The sequence below is a fragment of the Zootoca vivipara genome, chromosome Z2, assembly GCF_965207765.1.
Source record: "Zootoca vivipara chromosome Z2, rZooViv2.hap1.1, whole genome shotgun sequence".
In the NCBI taxonomy this organism is placed as follows: Eukaryota; Metazoa; Chordata; class Lepidosauria; order Squamata; family Lacertidae; genus Zootoca; species Zootoca vivipara.
This window is the reverse complement of record NC_142585.1, coordinates 8,971,363-8,995,851: the sequence shown is the minus strand read 5'-3', so window position 1 is coordinate 8,995,851 and position 24,489 is coordinate 8,971,363. Positions and strand designations below refer to the sequence as shown.

Here is a 24,489-nt window from a genome sequence, read left to right as displayed (position 1 = left end):
ATGGGAAACTGCTCCATGAACCTCAGTCTGTCCTTGGCCAACTCCCACTTGCCCCCCTTCTTACTTTCAGCCAGTTCCTGGGATGGTAATTGCCTGTCAATGCTTCTGGCTCTGTTCCTGCCCCTCCCTACCAGTCCTCATTGGCACCAGCTGCCACTGCAGAGAGCAATGATGTCTCTAAAGGCTGGCATGCAAGCCTACCATGATGGAACCCATACATTCCACTGGTCCCCTTCTCCATAACCTTGTCCCAGCAGCAGCCAAAAGTATGCACCCATATTGATCCTTGATCATCCTGTAGCCTAGTGAAGAAATAAACGGTCCAGGTAGGAAGCCATACATCCAGTTTCTCCCAGACCTCCCCAGTTCATGGTATCTAGATAAGCCATACAATATGGGCAGCCAGATACTCTTCAGTTCAAAATATAATCACAGTCTGAAATGGATGTTAAACCTGCATTGTGCTGCAATGTTAAAATTTCAAATTAAACCTAATTGCTTGGGCATTAATAGAAATATCTCCCCAAGCCCATTGTGATATCATGTTGTACACGTGTGTGTGTGTGTGTGTGTGTGTGTGTGTGTGTGTGTGTGTGTGTGTAAAACTGCATAAGGCATTTCATGTTTTGGTTCTTGAGGATTGATTTTAGCAATGACTGTTAGCAATGACTTTTGGTCAAAAACTGGAACAAGGACTAAACTGCGAACAGCTCTTGGTCTGCATTCAAAGGTAATTACTGAATTGCATGGGTTGAACTGCTACACGTTTATTTTTGTTCAGATTCAAGACATTTTCACAAAAACGTATATATCTTCAACAAAGTGCAATACTGCAGGGAACTGCCCATTCCATAAAGCACGTTATGGAAGGCAAGAGTGGCAGAATTCAAGAGATGCAAGGCAAAAATAATAATAATAAAAAGAGAAAGAGAATCCATACTGATTAAACCAGAACAAACAAATACCCTGCTCAGCATCTATATTTTCAATTTATAGTGAATTCCACTTCTAACAGATAATTTTGTTTTGTTTTAAAGAAGGCAAAAAAGGCAAAAAAAAAAACCCTCTATGAATACAGTCCCAGAAAAGAGTGGCTTTCCATCGGTGATCACCTGTGTGCCGGTGGAGGTAACAGGATGGAGCTGTGATGGACAGGATGGCAGTGACTACAACAAGTGTGCTTCAATGCGAAGCCAATGGAGTCCTTGCCGAACGTAACGGACCAGGTGGGTCATACTGCTGTGTTGCGATAATGGAGCTATCACCAAGTCCAGCTCTGTGAAGAACTCTGCAAAATAAAAATAAAAATAAGGAAGTGGACTCCCCATTTCTGGGATAACTGAAAAAGAGCATTCACAAAGTAATATGATTATTTGTTAAATCAGTATACCACTCTTCCTCCCAAGATCACAGGGCAGTTTACATCAAAAATACAAAAGGAGAATACAAAATCCATAATAAAACAAAAACAAACCAATGTTAGCTGTGACCATTAACTTTAATGGATCTCCTCTGAGTAGATTAGCATCAATGCTTTTTCCCCAGTGTATCAGTCATGATTTGCAGAACTGAGTGGGCTACACTTTTAAGGAGTCAAGAGATGGGGCTTATTAGAGTAGGTAACAAAGGTGGCTTGTTACAAAATATGCAAATTGGGATTTTCAGCAGCTGATTATTTCGGCACTTAGCTTTAGGAATAATAATAGCTGGTTATGGTTTCTCTCTACTGGCTGAGCACCTGATCTGCTTTGACTCAATTCCATGCAGAATTGCTTGCGGGGGAAGAGAACCTGATGATCTTTTAACATTCAGAGCATGAGATAGAAAACAAATAAATATGTACAACCAATATGTCAAAATAATAAATAATAATAATAATTATCAAGAAAATAAATAAAAGGTAAAACAAGCTATGCACTTGACTTGGAATTTGTGATTCTCACATTCCTCCCCTCATTTCTGACTTGCAATTTGAATCACCACATGTAAGCATATATGCAATCTCATGTTGCTTTACTTAGCACCAGTGGGAGGGAGTGGCTGCTCTTTGCTTGCCTCCTGGTCGAGCCATTACAGTTTAGCAGGCGCGTAGCAAGGGAGGGGCGGGGGGTGGGCCGCCCCTGGCTCCAGTCTGGTGGGGGCAGCACGGGGGCAGTGCCGGCGGCCCCTGGTCTGCCCCTTGCCTCCTCTGGCCAAGCGTGCCACCACCCTCGCAGCAACCGCCTGAGTGCGCTGCCCGCCACCCGAGCCTCCCGAGTGGAGCGTGCCGCCTACTGCCCAAGTGGAGCACGCTGGCTGCCACCACCCGAGCAGAGCACGCCTCTGCGGACAGACTGGACATGTGCAGTCCGGCCTGTCGTGTGCATTGTGATGTCACGACGCACACGCCAGGGCAGACTGTGTATGTGCCGCTTCGGGCAGCCAAGTAGCACCGTTTGCCACTGCAGTTTGGTGCAAATGCACCTGTGGAACCAAGCCAGCTCTGTTGTCTGTGTGCTTATTCTGTGCCATTCTCCTGTCACCTCTCCTTTCAGGTAAGCTGCTGTGATGCCTTTGGCAGGAGACCAGGTAAGCACTTTCCCCTCTTCCCCAGCAGCTACCCCTCTTAGCATAAGTCAGCCTTCCTCAACCAGATGCCTTTCAGATGCTTTGGAATGCTGTTCCCATCAGCTCCAGTCAAAATATTTAGAGTGAACCAAGTTGAGGAACACTAGCACAGAGGCACTGGGAATCTACATTAGTTTGCTGGCACAAATAAATTCTATTGGTTTTTAGGGAGTCTCAAAAATGCAGACAGGGATTAACCACCCATCGTGATTTGTTATCATTTCAAAGTTGTCTGAACCATTTCCAACCTGGTTTGAATGACACAACATGGTAAACCACAGGCAATGTATGAATGGTTACAAGGTGTAACCTTGGTTGACTCCCACCTTTTGCCCCCCCCCCCCGCTTGAAAAAAATATTTGCCCTGAAATGCAGGTGAATCGCAGCAATGACTTTAAACAAAATAAATATATTGCAAGCTGCTGTGGAAATGTGGCAGACCAAATACTAAAATTAGAAAAAATGAGATAGGCTGTGCTCTATCTCTGAGTTACAGTCGGTTGCTGCTTTCCAAGTCCAAACATCAGTCATGCTCCTGCAGCTCCCTTCCAAGGAGCATCAGCCATCCATATTTTTCCCCCCTCACCTACGCTTGTCAGTGTCAACAACGGTGAAGAGTCTGCTTTAATTTGAGTCCACTAGATGAGTCATGGGCTCAAGGCAAACAGAACAACCTGGCTTTCAGCAAATTTGTCATAAGAGGGAGCTCCACATGAACACCACAGTGTTGTAGATGCAATCTCCCCCCCCAAAAGACTTTAAAGCAAGCTGGAAAAGGCCAACGCTGAGATATCATTCACAGTCTCAAATGTGGACCTCATTTGCTCAGCTCCCACTCGTCGGTACTTGGAACTCAGCATTCACACAGCCCAGCTGTACCTAATTATGTTTGTCAGAAGAGTCCTTCAAATGTCATTCGCATTTTGTTCCCTACTACAAAATAAATGTATAGAGCACCAATTATGGACAGCCAACTTTAGTCATACTCAATCTGTTGAAATCAATGGACTTACTCAGTGCTATTTTTATGGAAGAAGACGTGCCAGAACTCACCACAAATGTCCCCCTTGTTCTCTTATAATGGCGATGGCGCCCACCTGAGAGGTGCTCAATTATGGCTGATAGAAAGCCCTGGGCTTACTTAAGTCCATTTCTGTCAGTGGGTCTACTTTGAGTATGGCCACCTGCACAACATTCTTGAAAGGTGGTACAGGCAACTCTCAGCTTACGTAGAGGTTATACAGCGAGTAAAGTCAAGATTGTTTAGAGTCAAAACACATTGGATTCAATGGCACTTGAGAGTGCCAAAGTCTCTCCCCCCCCGACACCCACCCCCTTTTAACTTTTTAAGATTTTTTTTGCCAAGTGTGTAAAGCTGAATGTGAGCAGGTTACATGTGCATAAGTTGCAACCTACCTTTACAGAAATGTATTAAATGTATTAATGCCTTTTCTACACCCCCCCACTTGGGACTACCGGTAGTTCTCATGAGGACTAGAAGCCTCCTTTCATTTAAACAAAAGAAAGGGAAGTGGACTTTCTCTGGTTGACGCATATAGGGCCTTGCGAAAGAATGTAATAAGCAACCACCACCAGTCACATTCTTTGGATTAGAGAAAGCATAGAAATAGTGTGAGGCACCTTTGTTTTCTCTCGCCAGCTTGTCAGCCATGTCCCAGTGCTCATAGCTTCGCAGGATGTTGTTGGTGATGTTGACGTGGCTGGCTGCCATTTGGTGGATGCGCTGGGGAATGTTTACGTTCCCTGATGAGGAGGATCCTGAAGCACCCATGGCGTTCCCAACTGAGCCAATGGGCGATGGGCTCAGAGACACGGGAGATGGTGTTCCTGTGCTCCTGGGAAATGGGAAAGAGAATGAGGTTCCACCTTATGGGAAATTTCCTAGTTGTTGACTTGGGCAGAGTTTGATGAAATGCTTTGTGTTAGGTAGTGCAAGCTGTCCCATCAGTCTGCCTTCAGCCACTTGAAACTTGCCTGCCTTCTTCCTTGAAAAGGGGGTGGCCTTGGCTATCAGCTTCCCCCTCCTTAGTTTTCAGTGCTGCCCCTTGTAGAACTCAGCAGGTAGGAGGATGTGGACATAATTACTGGCTCTGGCGCTACCTACTGTCAGGCTCCCACCCTTCTGTCCCCACCAGTCTCAGGAGAGAACCAGCCACCACTGGAATTAAGAAGTGGAGTAGAATCAAACATACACCAGAGAGGTATATTGGATCACACCTGTAAGAAGCTTTACGAAAGGGGCTGGAAGTAAATGGATGCGCCTCCAGCCCTTTGAAGGAAACATGCCAAGACCCTCGCAGGATGCCGGCCAGCCAGCTGATCAAGGCAGTTCACAACACAGATCAAGGAATATGCGCCACCAGCGATGGTCTGTACAATTTCTGTGACCAAATATGAATTTGCCTTGTTTCCATGGGAACCTCAGGGAAGAAGATTTCTTCCTCCCCCGCCCCAATGAAAGCAGTGGGGGCTTCCCCACTTTTAGCTTAGCACTCTAGCATGAAACCAACAGCAAAGGAAAGGCAGAATGCAAACATGCCTTTAGCTGCAGATTCTTCCTGATGTAAGGAATGGAGGTTGGACTCTTTCAACTCAGCTGGGATATGGTCTTAACACTCATTCCTTCCCCTGCTTGTTTGTAATAGAATACTAAGCACCTCACCAGACTACAATTTCAAGGATTCATTGGGATAAGACATGGCAGAAGCTGTCATAAGACTAAATTTGTCCATCTAGCCCAGTTATTGCAGGGGCGGGGAACTCTTGACCCTCCCTATGTTGTGGGACTCCAAGTCCCATCAGCCTCAGCTGACATGGCTGATGGTCAGGGATGATGGGTGTTGTAGTCAGACAACTTCCGAAGGGCTGAAGGATTTCAGGCAAAATTCCAAGGAGAGAATTTTGGTAACTGGGGATGACTGAAAACAACATACATACATACATACATAAAAAAAAACCCTATTCATGCTATGAACATTATTTTTCAGATTGCTCAGTTAAGGAAAAAAAATCAAGTTAATCAAGCCATGCAACTCCCAAGATTCCCAACAAACACATCATGAGCTGTAAGGCTATGGCTAATTTGCATATCATATTAACATCATTATAATGTTTGCCAAATTAATCTGCTGGTTCCCCCGCCCACAACACCACTGTTAGTATTTGTCTAGTCCCAATATTTTTTAAAATAGTGCTTCTTCCCAAAGCCACAGCCTACCTCTCAAAGCTGCTGTATAAGCTGATAGTATTATTACTATTATATTTTTAGAAATTATCCTAGCAATGCACTAACATTATTGTATAATGTTGCAAATGGACAGTTCTAAAGTTATTTATACACAATGAGAAACACTTCTGCTTCATTTTTGTAGGGATGGTACCCCAGTTGCAACTTCTGCTTACCTAGAATTAAACAAACTGGGTATAGATTTTGCATTAAGGTTGCAGGAAAAATGTGTGTGTGTTGAGTGTGTGTGTTGGCAGGGTAGGTAGAAATAAATATATTTCATAGCTGCCATAATTTTTGAACCTGCTGTTAGAAAACACTCAATGTGCATTATTGGCTTACTATCAAAGCATTTGGTGGAATGAACTAGGACTATTTGCTACAATATCCAGCCCCTCTGCATAGTAAACAATGCACCATTTTGGAAAGCTCCCTATATGGGAAGTGCCATAGCTCGGTGGAAGAGCATCTGCACTGCAAGTCTAAGTTCCCAAGTTCAGTCCCCTGTGTTTCCAGATAGTGCTGGGAGAGTCTCTTGCCCAAAATCCTGCAGAGCAAATCAGCATTAGGCAGCTTCCTATGTCCCTAAAGAACACTGGGGTAAACACAACTAAAAATACTTCTATAGAAGCCCTTAAGAACTTCCGTGGTGGCTTGTTTCTATTTGGCACTGATTCATCTGGGCTGTGTTTTACAATAAGCTGTGCTTTAAGTTACCTACTTAGAGCTAAGCTAATGCTCTCATATGGATTTTCTTCTAAATCTAACACTGGCAATTAGGAAACATCTGCCGGCTGAAAGCCCCACTGTGGGGCTTGCCCTTGCAGTGTTGTGCACTCAAAGAGAGCTCAATAACTTCTGGTTTCTGGAAATACAATTAACACCCTAAACATAAACATTTTGGGGCATATGCAAAATCCCAAACATCTGTGCAACACAGCCATGACTTCAATACTGTCTACTGTTTATTGTTTGTTTTGGTTTAGATATAATAGGTTTTATTGTCATGGTTTCCCCCCCCAAATGACTTGGAATTTGGTGCAGATATTGAGAATTTCTGGTTAGAATTCTTTATCACTCCCTTTATAGAATTGCAATCCCCACATTTCTCTATGACAGGTGTGGAGAACCTTTCCAGCATAGAAATCTTGAGTATGAAGGGACCCCAAGGGACATCTAGTTCAACTCCCTCCAATGCAGGAATCCTTTTGCCCAATGTGGGGCTTAAAACCACAACCCTGAGATAAACAGTCTCATGTACTACCAAATGAGCTAAGCAACCTTCTGGGGAATCATCTGCAAACAAAGCATATGTGCTAACACTTAGCTGCAGTTGTCTACTGCAGTGTTTCTCAACCAGTGTGCCTCCAGATGTTTTGGGACTACAACTCCCATCATTCCTGACCACTGGTCTTGCTAGCAAGGGATGATGGGAGCTGTAGTCCCAAAACATCTGGAGGCACACTGGTTGAGAAACACTGGTCTAGTGCATGGGCATAGCCAAGGGCATAGGGGGCAGATACCACCACCACCACAGGAATACTTAACTGACCAACTACATTAGTTCTGCCCCCCTAACAAAAGTCCTGCCACCCCCAACAAAAATCCTGGCTACGCCCATGGTCTAGTGGCAAATTCAGAAGTTCAGGGTCCTGTCATTACAGTTACAGCCACACTCCTTTTAGATTAGAAAGGGAGGCATTGAAGGTTATACCCAAATTCTTGACAGAAGGCGCTGGCACTAATTGAGCCCCTGCAAGAGATGTTGTCTTCTTTTTTATTGCTTTATATTTTTGGTAAATCACTTTGTTAAAAAAACAAAACAAACCACCCTCAATTTAGATGTGTATAAGTTTTACTAAATAAAATAAAGCTGCTTTAGTGTTAATATAAGGGTCCAGTTAATCGGTTGAATAAGTGCTTTCATGTATTCACCACTATTACGCTTCCAGTTTTATTAAACAGCACTTACCATTTATCAATGAAATATTCATTGGCCTTTCATTACTGAACAAATCTTTTTTGGGGGGAGGGGGCTGGTATCATTGCCCTGGAGATTAACTATTTTGGCATCCTGGAACACCATGATACTTTCTACTCGATTAACAGCTCTTTTTATGTTCCTCATTTGGCTTTAAAAACCATGCTGATGAAGAGAGTGGGATCGATCAATCCACACAAGGTTTCTCCTTGTTCTGCATGTCAAGCCGTAACTCATGCAACATTTCATTGTACTATAACAACTTATCTTCATCAACGCATAAAGCCCTCACCCCTCTATCCCATTTAACTGGTCGTTTCCACAAAGAGAGAATACTCACTTTCCATTGCCTCCCCAAGGAGAAGGGGCCTGTGAAACTTTGGAACAATTCTGTAAGAAAAACAAGTTTTGTGTCAGCAGCAGACACAAAGGAAGATTTACATTGCATCAATATTGATCAGCACAAAGGAAGGCATTACCTACTTCAGTAGCAAAGCAGAAGGTTACACACACACACACATATATAACTATACCAGCATAATAATCCCTTTTAAACTAAAAATAAGGGGAGGGGGAACCCTCAGGTTGGATAATTAGTGGGCTCTAACTAGGACAATAAAAGTCAATGAAAGATGCTATATACCAGAACTCCCGAATAAATCAAGCACCTTTTGTGAAGGTGGTTTAATTATCTTTATCTAAAATTCCTTCTGCAAAGGATGCTTTTCACCTTGCAAGGGAAATCAGCAAATTTTACACCTGGACACAAAAGCTCAGGATGATAACTGGAAATGAGGAGAAATTGCATCTCATAATTGAAAAATATTCATAAACCTGCACTGAAGACTGTGGTCTTGCTTATATTGGTAGGCCTGGCCTTTTTTGGTTCAAGCTTCCAATATCTGTGCATGTGTCCATGTTACAGCAAATACTCTTTATTTAATTAGCATAAAAATCCATATAAATCTGTGAATGCCCAGATATATTATGAATGCCAGCAGTGGTTGCTTACACACTAGGAACCTTTAGCATTGCCAAGAGATTGCTATTCTACAGGGAAGCTGGAAATGACATTTAAATGATGTTTTCACATGACATTAAATTTAGCATATATTTCTCATAGGCCCATGCTTACAATATCCAACTTCAATAATATTTACTCAGAAGCAAGTCCCATTTGGCAAAGAACTTGCAACTAATTAAAGGTGGAAGAGTCAAAGTAAAGCCACTTTATGTAAAAGAAAGAAGGGCAAGGAGGAAGCTGAAAACGGATGGGCCAATTGCAGGAAGAAGCCTCAATAGTACTTTGCTAATCTATGATGAGCTTCAGTGTGTGTGAGGGAAATTCACTGCACCTTGGGGCTGGAAAAAACCATGGTTTAATACTACTACACGAATGAGCAGAAGTTACTCTCAGTTACTCCCCCCCCCCCGGTGTAGCCAGGAGGATGAAATAATAAGCATTCACTTCCAGAATTTATTGTAACAAATCAAGAACAAGATGTGGTTTATGACCCTGGCTTGTTAAACCAGAGTATCTCCAGTTCAGATGTAACCATAAACTCTTATTAGTTTAAAGCAGGCATCTAACCTCTCCTCATAGCAATGCTAGTGTAGGAGAGGGCAGTGGGAACTGCAAAATCCTAAGTTTCACTGTTGCTTATGCTCTGAAAGCCAAAACTTCAAAGCAGGCTAGTGTTAAAAAACACCATAAGAATTAAGTGGATGAAAATTTTCATTCCAAATAAAGCAGGCAATGTGGAAGCAACCACACATCTTAATTGACCCATTAGCATTATGCCCAACGATGGGGAGGGGACATAAACCAGTAAATGCTGCAATTCACAAAATTCATATGGGATTGTTCATGTACAAACATGAATATCAATACTGAGGATATTAAATGCAACATGCACAGATGCTGCAATTGCCCCTCATACTGTTATGGGCTGACATTTACAACATGGGGCTTTTCACATGCTTACAGAAACACTACGGTCAGCTTACATAAGTAGTTGCCATGTGCAAACCAGTTGCCCATCTAGAGTCAACCAATGCCTCAACCTGTGGTTTTCTGTGTGGCACTCAGAGTAAGAGAAACAAACTGATGCTTACCTTAAAGTATTCCATAAGAGATCTGGAGTACTTCATAGCATTCTCCCTCTTTAGTTTAAACATTCTCTGGTAGAGAAGGGATAAGCATCGGTAGCTGTGTACAAGTTTTTTTTTGGGGGGGGGAAGGGAAAAAAAACACATTTCTTCTGTTTAATGAAATTGCAAACTGTAAACACAATCCAGTCCAAATTAAGCAGACCCAGAACCATATGTCCTCATTCCCCATCAGACTGTCACTTGCCCCTACCATGGTGAAGCTGCAATTATCTCACAACAATTTTAATGAGCTTCAAATCTGTAAAACCAAGAAAAATACATGTGCATCGGTCTGAAGTGCAACTGATAAGAGTGGGAGAGACTGAGGCTGCTATCCTAACTCCATTAACTTGAGAGTAAGTCCCATTCAATTCAACAGCACTTACTCTTGAATAGACATGTTGGAATTGTGCTGTTAAGTGCATGCGTAATTCTCATTTCAATAAATGGAGATTCATAGAACCATAGAATTGTAGAGTTGGAAGGGACTCAGGGTCATCTGGTGCAACTCCCTGCTATGCAGGAATCTCAACACACAGTCTCTCATCCAATGTGAAACCATACCAGACCCTGCTTAGCTTTGCAAATGTGTAAGCAGTTTTATTGCTGCATAAGTGCATGGGTTTGGCTGGATCGTTTTCTCTGCATATTGTTCACTGTACATATTATCCTTTCTCTCCTACAAGGAGTTCAGGGCAGTGCACATGGCCTTTTGTGACTATCCTCACAACAAGCCTGTGAAGTGTGTGTGGGGGGGGGGAGCGCAATAGGACTACTAATTGAGCTTCATGGCTGAGTAAGGATTTGAACCTAAGTCTCTCCCCAAGCATAGCTCAGCACTCTAGTCACTTCACCACAATTTTGTTGCCTCTTTCCCTTTGGGTCCAGTCCTCAACCTTTTTCCCTATGAAGGGCTGTTGACTCAAGGTGGGGGGAAAAAGCAACTGCTCAATATTCTCAGTGGAAAGGTTACATTAAGTAATATGTTTGAATGTTGAATGTGCAACTGCATGTCTATTGTTAATGGATAAAACATAAGTGTTTGGTGGTTATTGTGTTTGCATTTGTTTAAAAACCACACACACACACACAGAGAGAGAGAGAGAGAGAGAGAATGAAATTGTATAAAAGGCCACATGAGAAACAAGGCGAGGGCAACATGCAACCCTTGGGACACAGGTCCCTCTCCCCATGGCACAGGTAGGGAGAGAGGGAGGGAAAGAGAGCAAGTTGAGTGGAGGTTGCCTTTCTCTGAACCTGGGCACTGCTCACATGCCTTGTTCATGTTCCTAAACAAGGAGAAGGACTGTAGACTCTCCCATTGGGTGAGGACCCTCAGCAGCAGCCCAACAATATCTACCCTGCTGTTATATCTATGTTGTCTAAACCAGGGCTGAGGAAGACAACTTACCATAGAACTGCCAGTTTCTTCTCTCCATCTGTGGCTGTAGAGGAAGTGAAGTTCTTCAGTCTCAAGGCGTACCTTTAGTGGAGAGAGATTTAAGGGGAGGAGAAAAAGGAGGAGAAGAAGAGGGATGAAATATTGAATGTCAGCAAGGATGCTTCGAGAAAAATGAGTGAGTCAAGTCATTGGTCCACCTAGTCCTGGAGTGTTCTAATCCCCTTAGGAATTCAAAGGCAGAGATCTTTCCAGGTCTAGGCTCCTCAAGTGCTTTCAAATTTAGGGAGATTAAAGCTTCAAGCCTAGCAAGTGGGCAATGCACTCTCAAACAAAACAACTGTGTGGAGTGCATCAGCTGTGACACTGAACTGCAGGAGGGGGGCCCTTGATGCTCAACCGTTTCCTGTCCTGGCTTGCGAATAAAAAAGTTGGGCAATTTCCTTTCCTTTCCTTCTCCCCCTCCCCTCCTTCCCCAATGAAAGTATTCCTCCCCACCTGCAACATTCTGCACACTTAAGCCTTCTGAAAATCAAATCATCATAGAAAAACCATTGTTCTGAGCCTTAATACAATTTCACAGGTACTTGTGTTAGAGTAAGTAATAGAGTTCAGTGTTGCATAAGGAGGTTTTAAGGTATCCGGGCGGTCTCATTTACAAGGGAGTAATGGAGTGCAGGAGAAATGCACTGCTTTTACCGCACTGGATCACTGCCGCCCCTGTCGTCATCACCATTATGTGCTTCATATATAAAGGACCCTTTTAGTTCAGCGCTTTCTTTCTTCATGTTCTTCCTCCCCTGCCCCTTCTTGTGCTTTACGACAGCTTCTGTCATACTTGGTGGGTCAGGCCAAATTAAGGTTTCGTATCCTTTGAGGATGTGCAGTCTTAAAAAGGAAGGGATTTAAAGATACAATTAGTCTAAACAGCCTTGGCAGCCGTATTTCTGGCATCCTGAGTCACTGTGATGTGTTGCTCATTCTCACAAATCAATGTCATCTGCGTGCACCGGAGCCTCTGAATAGCTATAATTAGCAAAATGGATTTAAAAAAGAACCCCCCCCCAAAGGTCTGCTGGGAGGGAACACAGCAGGAAGAGACAAGGGACATCACTTACTTGCACTGTATGTTCCAGCTCTGACAAATCTCTCTCTCTCTCTCTCTCTCTCCAATGTAAAATTGTATGTGAGGGCAACAGACCCAAGGCTTTAACATGTTATGTGCACCAATCATATGAACATAAGAAAAGCTGCTGGATCAGCCCAATGGCCCATCAAGTCCAGCATCTTGTTCTCATGGTGGCGAGCTAGATACCTATGTGAAGCCTGAGCATAACAGTACTCTCCCCACTTGCAATTCCCAGCACCTGGCATTCAGAGTGCCACTGCCTTTAATAGTGCAGGTAGGACACATCCCTATCTCCCACAGTTTAAATTTCAGAAAAGGTGCACAAGTGGTGCTTAATGCCTCTGTGCCCACAGATTACCTCCCCACACCTGTTTCTCTGAACACTTCCAACAGCTAGGATAGCACCTGGCATTGGAGCTCAGATAATGAAATGCAACATGAAGCGAGGGGGGAAGCTGTGAACAGGGGTGAGGTTCAGCCCATCCAATGGTTTAGTTTAGTTGTGTTTTAGTATGTGATCATTCTGCTGCCCTGAAACCTCCTTTGTGATCTCCCCTTTCTGTTTAAACCAGAGCATGCAAATACACATTCTGAAATATTTACAAGGCATATTATTTCCCCAAAGATAACAGCTTCTTTTCAAATCCGGTACATTTCTGCTATGTAAACAAATACTCATTCATAATGCAAAGCATGTACAGTACTATTTCCTCACTGATGCTTCCCTGACATTGAATTCTTTCATGTTCTAAATATACGTTTCTAAAGGGAAATCCCACAACTGCTAGGGGAAGTTGGTTCATATGCTGCATGCACAATGCTTGATCCTGTACATTTGGGTTGACACCTGACTTTTTGATGGCTTGCATGTGCAGATGAATTGCCGTTGCACACATTGCTCCACATATATCACCTCTTATTGTCTCAAACACAATATATTTCAGTGGAATCAATTCAGATGCCAGCTAGCTTCTTAGGAAGCAACTCCGCTCCCTTAGTCCTTCACATGCATTGCAGGGGTTTCACAAAATAAAAGAATTGTAGAGTTGGTTGTACTAAACAAGCCTTGTGGTCCCTTTCCAACTCTACAATTCTTTGATTCTATGGTCAAACCATGGTTTGCCCATTGCAAACCATTGCAAACCATGTGAGGGGTTCATGTGCCTCCTCCTCTTCTACTGGTTCAAGGTAATCATGGATGATATTCCCTTATAGGGCAAGATATGGTGGCTGCAAACCATAGTTCGCCTACACATCACCACTGTAGTTCAAAACCAGTCCAAGGTCCTTGATGCAGAATCTACTTGAAATTCAACAGGTCAAATCAATCAAAATACTTTATTCGACCGATAGTCAGACAGAACAGGTCAAATAAAATAATTTCAATCCAGAAAATGGTTATGATCCTCCCTCCTTTGATTTGGGTGCCTATATAAGGCCCACCAATCTGTAGGGTTGGATTGCTCAGTCTATTTCTGGTTTGTGTCAATTTCAAAACTGTTCATCCATCAGTCCATGTTTGCATTAATATGCATTTTTTTAAAAAATCCATGTGAAAATTCTTATTTAAATAAACATTTTATTACAAAATGCATATTTAAATAGCAGTTTGTCTCAGTGTGCACATTTCTAAACTTTTACACACTATTTTCTTTTATATATTTTGATATGGCTTTAGAGCTGAAGGCTGGATTGCATAATCTGGAGAAATGTGAAATCCAAAGGGTAACTGCATTCCAATCTGCACATTGGTGTGGGAGGTGCAAATCAGATCTGTTCACATAAAAATGTGGACTAAACAAAGATTCTCCTCCATTCCTATCTATCCTTTGAGGCCTTTGGATTTGGCCAAACTTTGCCAACCTGGAGCTTTATGGCTACTGTTGCTTATTTTTATATAGATGTGCTGCTCTGGTTTGCCAGAAGCAGCTTTGTCATGCTGGCCACATGACCTGGAAGCTGTACGCCGGCTCCCTCGGCCAATAACGCGAGATGAGCGCACAACCCCAGAGTCGGTCACAACTGGACCTAATGGTCAGGGGTCCCTTTACCTTTACCTTTAATGACCCATAGCTATTTTAAAGTTATGTTCTGAGCTGCCAAGCATTATGGAAAAGCAGGCTAGCCATATTTCCCATAAAACAGGTAAAATAAATGGCAACAGTTTTAATACCTGCCATGTTTCAGCTGCTATTAAAAAGTGTTCCCATATTGAGTGAGAGTTGTTGCAGCAAAGGAAATTGAATTGAAAACTGCTCTGGGGCAGAACCTATTAATAACTCCAGTATCTTCAAGGAAATCTCATATTTACCAGCCCATAAATAGAGCTGAGTTAACTGATCAATAGATCTATCTTTATCTCTGTCAAGTTGAATTTAGCCAAAGACTGATCACAACTACTACATGGGAAAGATCCTGCAAACTCCTTTTGAAATGAAGGCGTAGTGTCTTTGAAATTTAGCATGCACATAAGACCCTCTTGGTTGGATTCAGACTAAGGGCTCACCCATGCTTCTGTTTGTACTGTGATTTCTAGACACCATCCTATTCACTCTGATCACTGATTGCCTTTTTGTAAAGAAGGAATGTTCCCCTCCCCTGTCGAACCCGTTTGACTCCCATGAAACAGCAAGCACTGGAAACTGAAGCTAACAAAAATTTGGCATGCTTCTCTCAGCCAGTAATACACATCTATGCAAGTCAAAAAAAAATTTGTGTGTATGTGTGCATATACATGCATATACATATATGCATGCATATACATGCAAAACAGGGGCTCAAAAGCTAAAATGAACAAAATTTCATTCTGGAACAATTTTTACCAGCCAAATTACAAACCTCTGGAAAACAGGATTTATAACAGAGATCCCAGTGGGCTCCCTTTAATGTCGGGAATGATAAAACTATCCCTTTTAAAAGACAAGTGTCACTGCCAAATGGTGAAATTACTATGCTTTACTTCCACCCACTACATTTCAATTTTAATTTTATGAATATTGCAAATTATATAACACACACATTATAACCTCTAACGGGGCTAATTTATAAAGAGCAGTGTCCATCAATTATAAATTTTCCGTGACATTAATAAAATGGCAAGAAGAACTAATTATGATGACTTCTGAGATGAAGATGCCTTGGACTAATCATTAATGAGGTCGAAATGATACTTTTAAAAAGCGTAGCAAGTTCTAATTATGAGTGAAATGAGATTATGAGAATGATCACAGGAAAGCCATTAACCTGATGAGTTCCACAGTCTCAGAGTACATAGTGTATGGAGATTTCGCCTCTAATGGATCGCGCTCCATAGCATTGCCACACTCGATGAAGGAAAGGGCAGCGTCAGCATAATTCACTGCTTTGCCAAACTTTTCCATCTGAAAAGGGGGAAGAAAAGGGGGAAGCACATTCAAGATAATGCCACAGGTTTGACTTCGGGAAAGGCATACATATGTTTTTTTATATCAAAACCAGAAATGGTGAGCTCTTGTAGTTTTTACAGTCCCACTCCAGCAAGGAAGAGCCACAGCCCTATATTTCAGCATCTGTTAAGTGGCTTAAATGAATGGTTTTAAAGCCATGAGCTTCAAAGGAAGGATGAAGGTCTTCATTCACAGGTATATCTGCATCAACTGTACACTTCAGCTTTATCCATGCGTTTGTAAGTGGCCAAAATGAGCACGGTAGCTCTCTCACCCTCTTCCACATTGTCCTCCACCCATTGGAGGGAGACTGTTTGCAGCGGGAAAGCCTCCTCTATTCTTTAACTCTTCCTCCCAAATAGGAAGCAAACAGCAAACCATATCATTTTAACCCCCACATTTAAAACATCTGAGAAAAATTTAAAAGTCACTTATCTTCAAAGCTGATAATTTTAAGATCGCCACGAATGGTATTATACCTATCTATACATAGGTTTTTATTTCTGCTGCTTAAGCAACAGTCAAGTCACAAGCCAATGTGAAGTAAAGCCAGGTAAGTACATGAGACACCCAAGGAACACCCATAATGAGGTCATACTGTAGAAAACATTAATCTCCTTCAAGTTGGTGGCAGCATGTTTGGAAATTGCTATGAAATGGAAGACAGCCACAGGATAACCCCCTGAAAAACAGTATATTGTGGCCATCAAATGTTTCAGTGAACAGGACCTTTCTTATTTTTAAAATGCCTGCTGAAGGTGAATGAGGGAGACAGCCATATTTCACCCTGATCTTTCAGGGTTCTACAATGTGTGGGAAGCTTCTTTGTGTGGCGGAGGCTCCCTTTGAGTAAAACCCTTGAAGGGTAACTGGAACAGCAACAGTGTGTGAAGCTAGCATGCATGCACTCCCTTCTCTCTGACATTTACGCCACTTATGAATGCCTGAAGACAGCTTCTGTGTGCAGCTGATGTGGATATACAAATGAACAATCATGACTTAATCACCAAGAAAGACTTAATGTATATTTGAAGGGAGGTTTGTTGATTTTGAGCCTCACTTGTGTACCTGGCTCTACATTAGGATCAGTGAAGCCCTGAGGGGAACCTCTCTTCTGAAGACCCCCCCCCCTTCTGTAATCCTCTCCTCTCACATTGGGTGGAAATTCCTCACTGGTGCCAGTGAAAAGTAATGATGAAGATAAAAATTCCCCTCAAGACGAGGGGAGGAAAGTGTTAAATTCCCTCTCCATGCATGCTCTGTTCCCATTATCAACAACCCCAAACTGATGCAATTTGCACTGATTTTTTATATATTAAAAGATACAACTCTCCCAACGTTAAATGCAAAGATGACTCTAATGTCACACCTAGTTTGTCAGAAAGGTGACAGCTACTTGAGGTGACTTGATTGGACATGGAGATAACAAACTGCAAGCAAATCCAGGGGGAAAAGGCAGCACATGATGAGGGCCCTGGCAAGAATAACAGGAGGCTCAGGGATGGGGTAAAAAAATAGGGTCAAATACAGGTTGTTCCTTAGCCACGATGGATTTGTGAGAGGCCCGTGATGGTCATGTGAGGCTGCTGTCAAGTTGTTAAATGGTGCTTGTCTCTGCATTCCAGTCAGAGCATAGGGGATATTCAGCAATGCCATGTGATGGGAAAGAGCTTCCTTCAGGCAGCAGCATGATGCACGGTGCCTTTTTGCATTAGTGCTGCATGAGAAACAGACTGAATTCTGCCAGACGCAAATAAAGGTAGCAAGATGAAAGGCTCATCAACATGCTGAGCAAATTGGGCAGTAGGGAGTGGAGCACATTTGAACAAACTGGCATGGTGTGCAGAAGCGGCCATGAACCTTTGCCTCCAACTGTTTGCTAGTGGGCTCCAATGGGTAAACAAATGTTTGAGCTCCTTTAAAGGTCAACCGGCCACGGTAAGGTGCTTTTGGAAATATTCATCAATGGATAGCTATGTTTATGAGCATGCTCGCCATAGTCGGGCGTCAGCAAATCAGCTCGGGTCCCTATCGTGGAACAGGTCCTTCAAGAAGTATGAATATGAGTTCAGTGACGAGCACAGGGCACAGTCCAAATTCTGAATTACACCAGGAGCAGATCAAGGAAGGGAATGCAGCCAAGTGAGAGAATGCCTTCTTTGCATGCAGAGGAATGCTGTTTCCATCCAAGACACCTCCTTCCCAAGCTACAAAGGCCAAGACCCTGGATAGTTACTACCAGCCAGAATAAATGCTATGCAAACAAGCTACATTTGCAGTGTCCTCTTAAAGTACTTTTATACCACTCTCAACAGTAATCATAGGTTCCCCCAAATAATCCTGGAACTGTAGGTGCAGATGCTTGCTAGCAGAACCCCATTCCCCCTTGCAGAGATATCCTTTGTAGAGTTTCCTGGGAAGAGGGACTGATGTTAAATCATGACATCTGATCCACTGTACAGGGCTCAGTAACAGGACAGATGGAACAATGGGGTGCAAACTTCCACCTTCCAACAAGCCTCCTAATATTTCCAGCTCTTTCAACAAGCTTTCCACGTTAATATTGTTATCCCGGTTGGTATCAGTGCTGGATAGGAGGCTCTGGTCTCCTCACTATGGTTAGATATACTGTCTTTTTTATTTAAATTATAGTAATTATTTCCAAATCTATTATCTATACACATACATTAGCATATGCAATGAGGACGAATCTGTGTCCTTGTTAGTGCTCTAGCTTTGGAGAGAGATGCATTTTCCATGGGGGGGGGGGCACCGCCTAAATGGCCGCCCTGCAATTGATTGGTAAATCCAACTTTGAAGGCCTGACTGCTGCCACTTAGCCAGAAGACATTATCTGGGAACACCCTGTGTTACTGCAGATGATGTGCAGATTCTGCTAATTAATGGTGCTCTGCGCCAATAATTAGAGTAATTAATTGCACACTTTAATACACCATGCAAATCTGAAGCAGCCCTCTGGCTTATCACGCTACCTTTGCAGTTCTGAGCAAACTGCCTTACAAGGCACGGGGGGGGGGGGGAGAGTAGAATGTGTAGACCTACCAGGGCATCTGCTTTGTGCTTTAGCTTCTTGGCCTCTTGCATGTAGTGATCTGCATTGCGAAGCCTGGGAAAAGAAGGCGAACAAGAGTAAGCAGCAGCAGCAGCAAATGAGGCTCCATTCACTCACCATCTGTTTAGTGAATGGGCACAGCAGGGTGCTGATGAGGTTGGGACCATGTGGACACACTGGGAGGAGTGTCAGATAGGCAATATTGGTGCCCTGGTATGGCTCCAAGCTTGCCGCTGCCCCTTCCCCACACTGTCCAGGTTAGTGATGGTGATTAAGGTGTTGGCAGGCTGGCTTCTTCTTGGTGACATCCCTCTGTGTTAGCTGCTCCTGTTTCATTGGCCTGGTTAAGACTTGGTGTTTACACCTGGTTAACACTTGTTTAGTTTATCATACAGAATCACAGTGAGCTTGATCACATATGTTTTATGTGGTAAAAAACAAAGTCATCACAAATATCTTTATGTATTTATACCCTGCCTTTTTCTTTGGCAGGGACTCCAGGCAGCTTACGGACAAACTAGGAGCAGCTAAAAACATAGGAAAAATGAATAAAACAAACATTGAGAAGGCCCTCTCCAGCATCTCCACCAAGTATGCCTGTGAGAGTGGCAGGACTAAGAGAAGGGCCTCCCTGAAAGTTCTCAAAACCCAGACAGGTTTCTATGAGGGAATATGGTTATTCAAAGAGCTTGGACCTTTATAGGGCTTTATAGGTCATAACCAGCACTTTGAATTGTGCCTGGAAACAAACAGACTGGTAGCTAGTGTAGCATAAAAAGAAAAAGGAAAGGAAACAAATTGTTCATCAATACACATGGCTGGATTATGGTCTAGGGAAAGCTTAAGTGGTTTTTAGCTGATGTCTGAAGCTTAATACCGATAGAACTTGTTGCCTTGAACAGTTTTTTTTAAAAAAAATTCTTCCAAGAAACTATTGCCCTTCTACATGGCTTTCCAGTCTTGTTTTATCCTTGTCACCATATCATGAGGCAGGTTAGGCCGAGAGTGTGATTGGCCCAAGGGCACTCTATGAGCTTTCTGGCTGAGCTGGGTCCCCTTAGTTCTTCTAGCCTGACAAGTGTGCCCACTATCCTACACTGAATCTCCCTTGATTAAGAGCCAAAACATATAGTCAAACAATGGTTTACTGTCCTGAACTAGGCCTGCCCCCTGGAGGGAGACACTGATGAGACCTAGAGATGCCAGAGAGCCTTGAGGCATGAGGGAATTATTGTAACCATGGCTTGTTCAGTGCAGATGTAATGCTTAACCATGGTTAAAACAAATAATGATTTAAAAACTCATGCCTCCACAAATAAGCTCTCTTCCTGGCTTGTAGCCAATTATTAACGACTGTTTAGGTATTTAGATACAACGCTTCACTGCAGTTAAGTGGAAGCCATGACTAAGCCTTATGTTTGTAGAATGCTCTTGTATGTCAAATATCTGATAAAAAGCGCTGACTGGTTTCTAGGAGGAGAGACACCCATTTATTTTTGCTTCTTTCAGTCTTATCAGTGTTAAGCTGCTGGATGCAAAAAAGTGATTGATGAGCTGGTTGCAAAATGGCTAACTGTGGAAACCAGGAGCCCAAAGGGGCCTATTAAACTTTGCTGAACAGAAGGAAAAGAGAAACAATTCAAAGTGATTAACCATAACAAGGTTCCATTAGAAAAGCTAAAATGTAAAATTATGCAACAGGAAAAAGAGAAGACGTATATAGTCCTAACATAATGGTCAAGCTAAAATCCCACACAAATACCTAAATGAGGATAGTGGCAATAGTGGTAATGCAAAAGGGTGTATGTTCAATCCCTGGAATCTCCAGCTAAAAGAGTCACAGGGAGAGAAGATGAGATATAGCTCTAAGGGCAAAACTAGTCATGATGCTAGTTGCATGAATACTCTGAGTGTGCCTAGTTTTTGTAGTTTAAATGGTGGTCATGGGGAAGATTGAGGCTATGGACCACATGGAGGAGTTTGATCAGGTATGAGGAAGTCTTGACCCTGCAGATTTTTGCTAAACTGCAATTTACCATCTCCCTTGGCCATTAGCCATGCTGGCTGGGGCACCAAGTCCTAACTAATTCAGTGCGGCTTACTTTCAGTTAAGTGCATAGGATTGCTGTCCTAATCCACTAAGGTTCTAATTATGTCAGCTTCTTATAATCAAACATAGGAGATCTCTAACATTTTGCCTCCATCAATATTTCCCAGCTACTACCTATATATCTCAGCTCTTTGGAAATGCAGATGTTCCAAACATCTCAAGAACCGGAACTGAATTCTTGCAGCATGTGCAGTAAGAATTCCCCATGCATGAAAATGTTTCTTAATTTATAAAGTGCAGCAAGGAAAATCAAGGTGGTGCCCTCTGGATTTTGTTGGACTACAAATCCCATCAGCACCAGCCAGCATAGCCAATGGATTCATGGATGCTTAGATTTGGGAAGGACTGTACCTTGCATGTGGGAGGTCCCAAGTTCAATCCCTGGCATCTCCAGGTATGGCTGGGACAGGCTCCCTGTCTGAAACCTGTAGAGCTGCTGCCAGTCAGAGTTTGATTCAGTATAAGGCAGATTCCTATATTCCTAAGAGCTGGAGTCCGGTAACTAATCCAGAGGGTACTATGCCAGCTGCTGCTGCAGTTATAGGCAACTCCCACATTTTCTTAGAGTCTGTGCCTCAAATCTAGGTAATTGGGCTCTGCCAATTTAAAGCATGAACAAGAAATGGCTGCGCAGGTTTGATCTAACTACTTACGTATCATCAAATGTTATTTTAGGTCTCCTTGGATCACGATTCCCATTGGTGAAGGCAGGAGTGGCAGGCCAGGTGCCACTCTCTGGGTGGCTGGTGTCGGGCAGAGCATTTGAGGACCTGCTGTGGGAATCTTCCTCCTGCAGAAAGTGATTTTTAATTAGCGGCTTTGGTTTTCGTGCTAAAAATATCTCTAGATGTCGTGTTAAGCAAGTTTGTGTGTCTCAGAATTAAAACCAAGGCACATATTTTGCATCTTGCAGCCCTTATGTCACAAGTCAAGCTCAATAGATTAATTAAGAACAAGCAGCTACATATTGCACGGTATCATTAACACCCACTTCTAGGAAGGTGTAATGTCAGCATGGACGCCTTGTAGCATCGCTTGCTTATTAAAATGAAAGTGGCAAGAAGATGAATGGCAAGTGAAAAACTCACAGGATCCGATGATTAGGGCTGGAACTGGGGATAAGCAGTGGGAAAGCCGCTGAAAAATAATTCACAAACTTCCTCCCCTACACATTTAAATCAACATCCATTAAAAGAATGACTTAGTTCTATTAAATTGCTATAGGACATTACAAAGAAGCATGCCCACCCCAAGGCATTTTGCTTCCTGGGGTGAAGAACAATCTCCCCCTTGCAATTTTCCACATACAAATGCTGACCTGGGTTTTTTCTTTCTTTCCATTTTTGCAAAACTGAGAAAGGGTGAACTTACTGGTGGTGACCCTTCCCCCCCTTGTGGTTGCCAAATGGCGGTTAACACTTCCCCCCACTGCCCCTCTCTCTGAACAACATCACAACATGATATAGTGCTGCTCTAATGGGGAGAGGAGTCTAATGGGGAGAGGAGTCAGTAGCAGCTGGTGGAGGTCAATTTTTCCTCTCTCACCTTGGAATGATCACTGTTGCAAAACAGGCATAGTAATAAAGGGAAGTCAATTCTGTACCCCTTTGCCAAAAAGTCCCCCTCAATTTGCCCCCCAAGCTTTCCCTGGAAGACTTTCAGCCCCTCGTTGACTATGTTTGGCCAAACTGCAGCAAACAGTATAGATCCTATTGGACATCCCCCCAACTCCCATCAGCCACACAGCCATCATGGCCCACAGTGAGGGATTATGGGAGCTGGAATCCATCAACATCGGGAGAACGCCACATTGGCTACTCTGGGGACAGGGCATGGCGGAGCAACAGTTTGCTCTGGTACAAGGCAATCCCTGTTCTTGAGTGTCCCTGAGTGACTTACACAGCTCCCCTTTGTGCTAGAAGCGGGTTTGTTCTCATTTTTCCGGTGTTTGGAGGAGGTGCTGGCCTGCAAGGGATTTGAGAGGTTGTTCTCTTGGCCAAAGGAGCTGCCACTGCCACTGCTCCGCCGGGCTGCCGTCTCATTGAGCAGAGGAGACAACGGGGGTGGAAACAGCTTCTCTTCCCTTTTCCTTGTTGCCTTTTTCGCTGAGCCGGTGCTGCCAAGCGAGAAAGAAGGACCTGTTATAACCTGGGATGCGTTGACACCGGCAAATTCCAGCCAGATTCTTTCATGCCTCCTGTTGAGTCAACAGGAGCTCCCGCTGGGCAAGTTCTGGGCCCTGGGTTTCCAAGCATTTCCTGCTACTGCAGCAGCAGCTTTTGCATTCAGAAGGCACATGTGTACCTTCCCCGCGAATGTCAGGTGACAATGCTGTGTGTAAGTGCTTGCTCTACATAGCTGAGGCACTCCAAAAGTATGCCCTGCAACTTGGGTCCATCCAAAATGGCTAATATAGTAATTGCTCTTCAGAGGCTCCAGCTGGTGCAAAACACTGCAGCTAGACTGTTGATGGGGGACAGATGATTGACAGCACATTAGTCCAGTGTTCGAAACCTTGCACTGAATTTGGGTCCAAGTTACCTCAGGGGTTATCTTATCTCTTATCTCCCTGCCTATTACTTAATATTGTGGGTCCAATTTTATGAAACTTTATTCCAGTTGAGGTTAGAAAGTCTGTTGAACTTCTGGCACTTACTGAATACTTTTTTTTCATTCTAATGGGCATTTTAATTGATGTTTGAATTTATAGTTTTAACTGGTGTTTTTTTTTTGGTATTGCGTTTTTGTAAGCTTCTTAGAGGCTATTGTGGTTAAGCAGCATAAAAATCGTTTCAATAAATGAATAAATGATCTAGTGCCTTGGAAATGTTTTCCCACCACCCCTAGGTGAAAAAAAGACTGGCATTTAAACCTTAACTGTAAAAAAGAAAAGGAGAGGCAAATATACCCAGCTGATTTCTTAACATGTTAATTTGACCATGGATTTTATTATTATATTATTATTATTTTAGTTACTGCCCTAGTCCAGTCAATGAAGATTACTTGAATTTTAATTTTTCTTTAGACAACTCATATTGCATTCTACAGCCATTTGCTTTTCATGATTATTGACTCAAATTTTCAATAGCAAATTAAGTCAACAAGAATTTATGTCTCCCTCTTAGTCAATTTAAGTCAGTGTCAGGCAGTTATAGATTTACAATACCTCAAAGCAACAAATCAAAGAGGAACAAGGAAAGCAAAGCAGCTTGATTTCTCGATTGGGGGAAATTCAATGGCCTCAGCTGGCAGTATGCTTCCTGAGCTTTCACGATAGTAGCATCTATTCCAGTTATTCCCTAATTGTGGCCATTAGCAAATTAAAAACCAGTTTCATCAAAATGGGCATTTAATTGCCCTTCTTCCT

At 42.9% G+C, this 24,489-nt stretch overlaps 1 protein-coding gene across 8 annotated transcripts in view; it reads right to left on the bottom strand.

Moving 5' to 3' along the window:
• Nucleotides 1-747: 747 nt before the first annotated feature.
• AFF2 (ALF transcription elongation factor 2) overlaps nt 748-24,489 on the bottom strand; it is a 391,123-nt gene continuing 367,381 nt past the window's right edge. For 5 of the 8 annotated variants that reach the window (XM_088664445.1, XM_088664443.1, XM_088664444.1 and 2 more), the window contains 10 exons: nt 23,022-23,238; nt 21,776-21,912; nt 19,003-19,066; nt 15,758-15,894; nt 12,085-12,273; nt 11,398-11,469; nt 9,951-10,044; nt 8,176-8,225; nt 4,249-4,463; nt 748-1,288 (listed from right to left, as the gene is read on the bottom strand). In XM_088664445.1, the coding sequence (XP_088520571.1) occupies nt 1,167-1,288; nt 4,249-4,463; nt 8,176-8,225; nt 9,951-10,044; nt 11,398-11,469; nt 12,085-12,273; nt 15,758-15,894; nt 19,003-19,066; nt 21,776-21,912; nt 23,022-23,238 (1,297 nt within the window). In that variant the 3' untranslated portion in view covers nt 748-1,166. The remainder of the gene's footprint in view (nt 1,289-4,248; nt 4,464-8,175; nt 8,226-9,950; nt 10,045-11,397; nt 11,470-12,084; nt 12,274-15,757; nt 15,895-19,002; nt 19,067-21,775; nt 21,913-23,021; nt 23,239-24,489) is intronic. The other 3 variants (XM_060270428.2, XM_035113215.3, XM_035113216.3) reach the window with 1 other exon arrangement.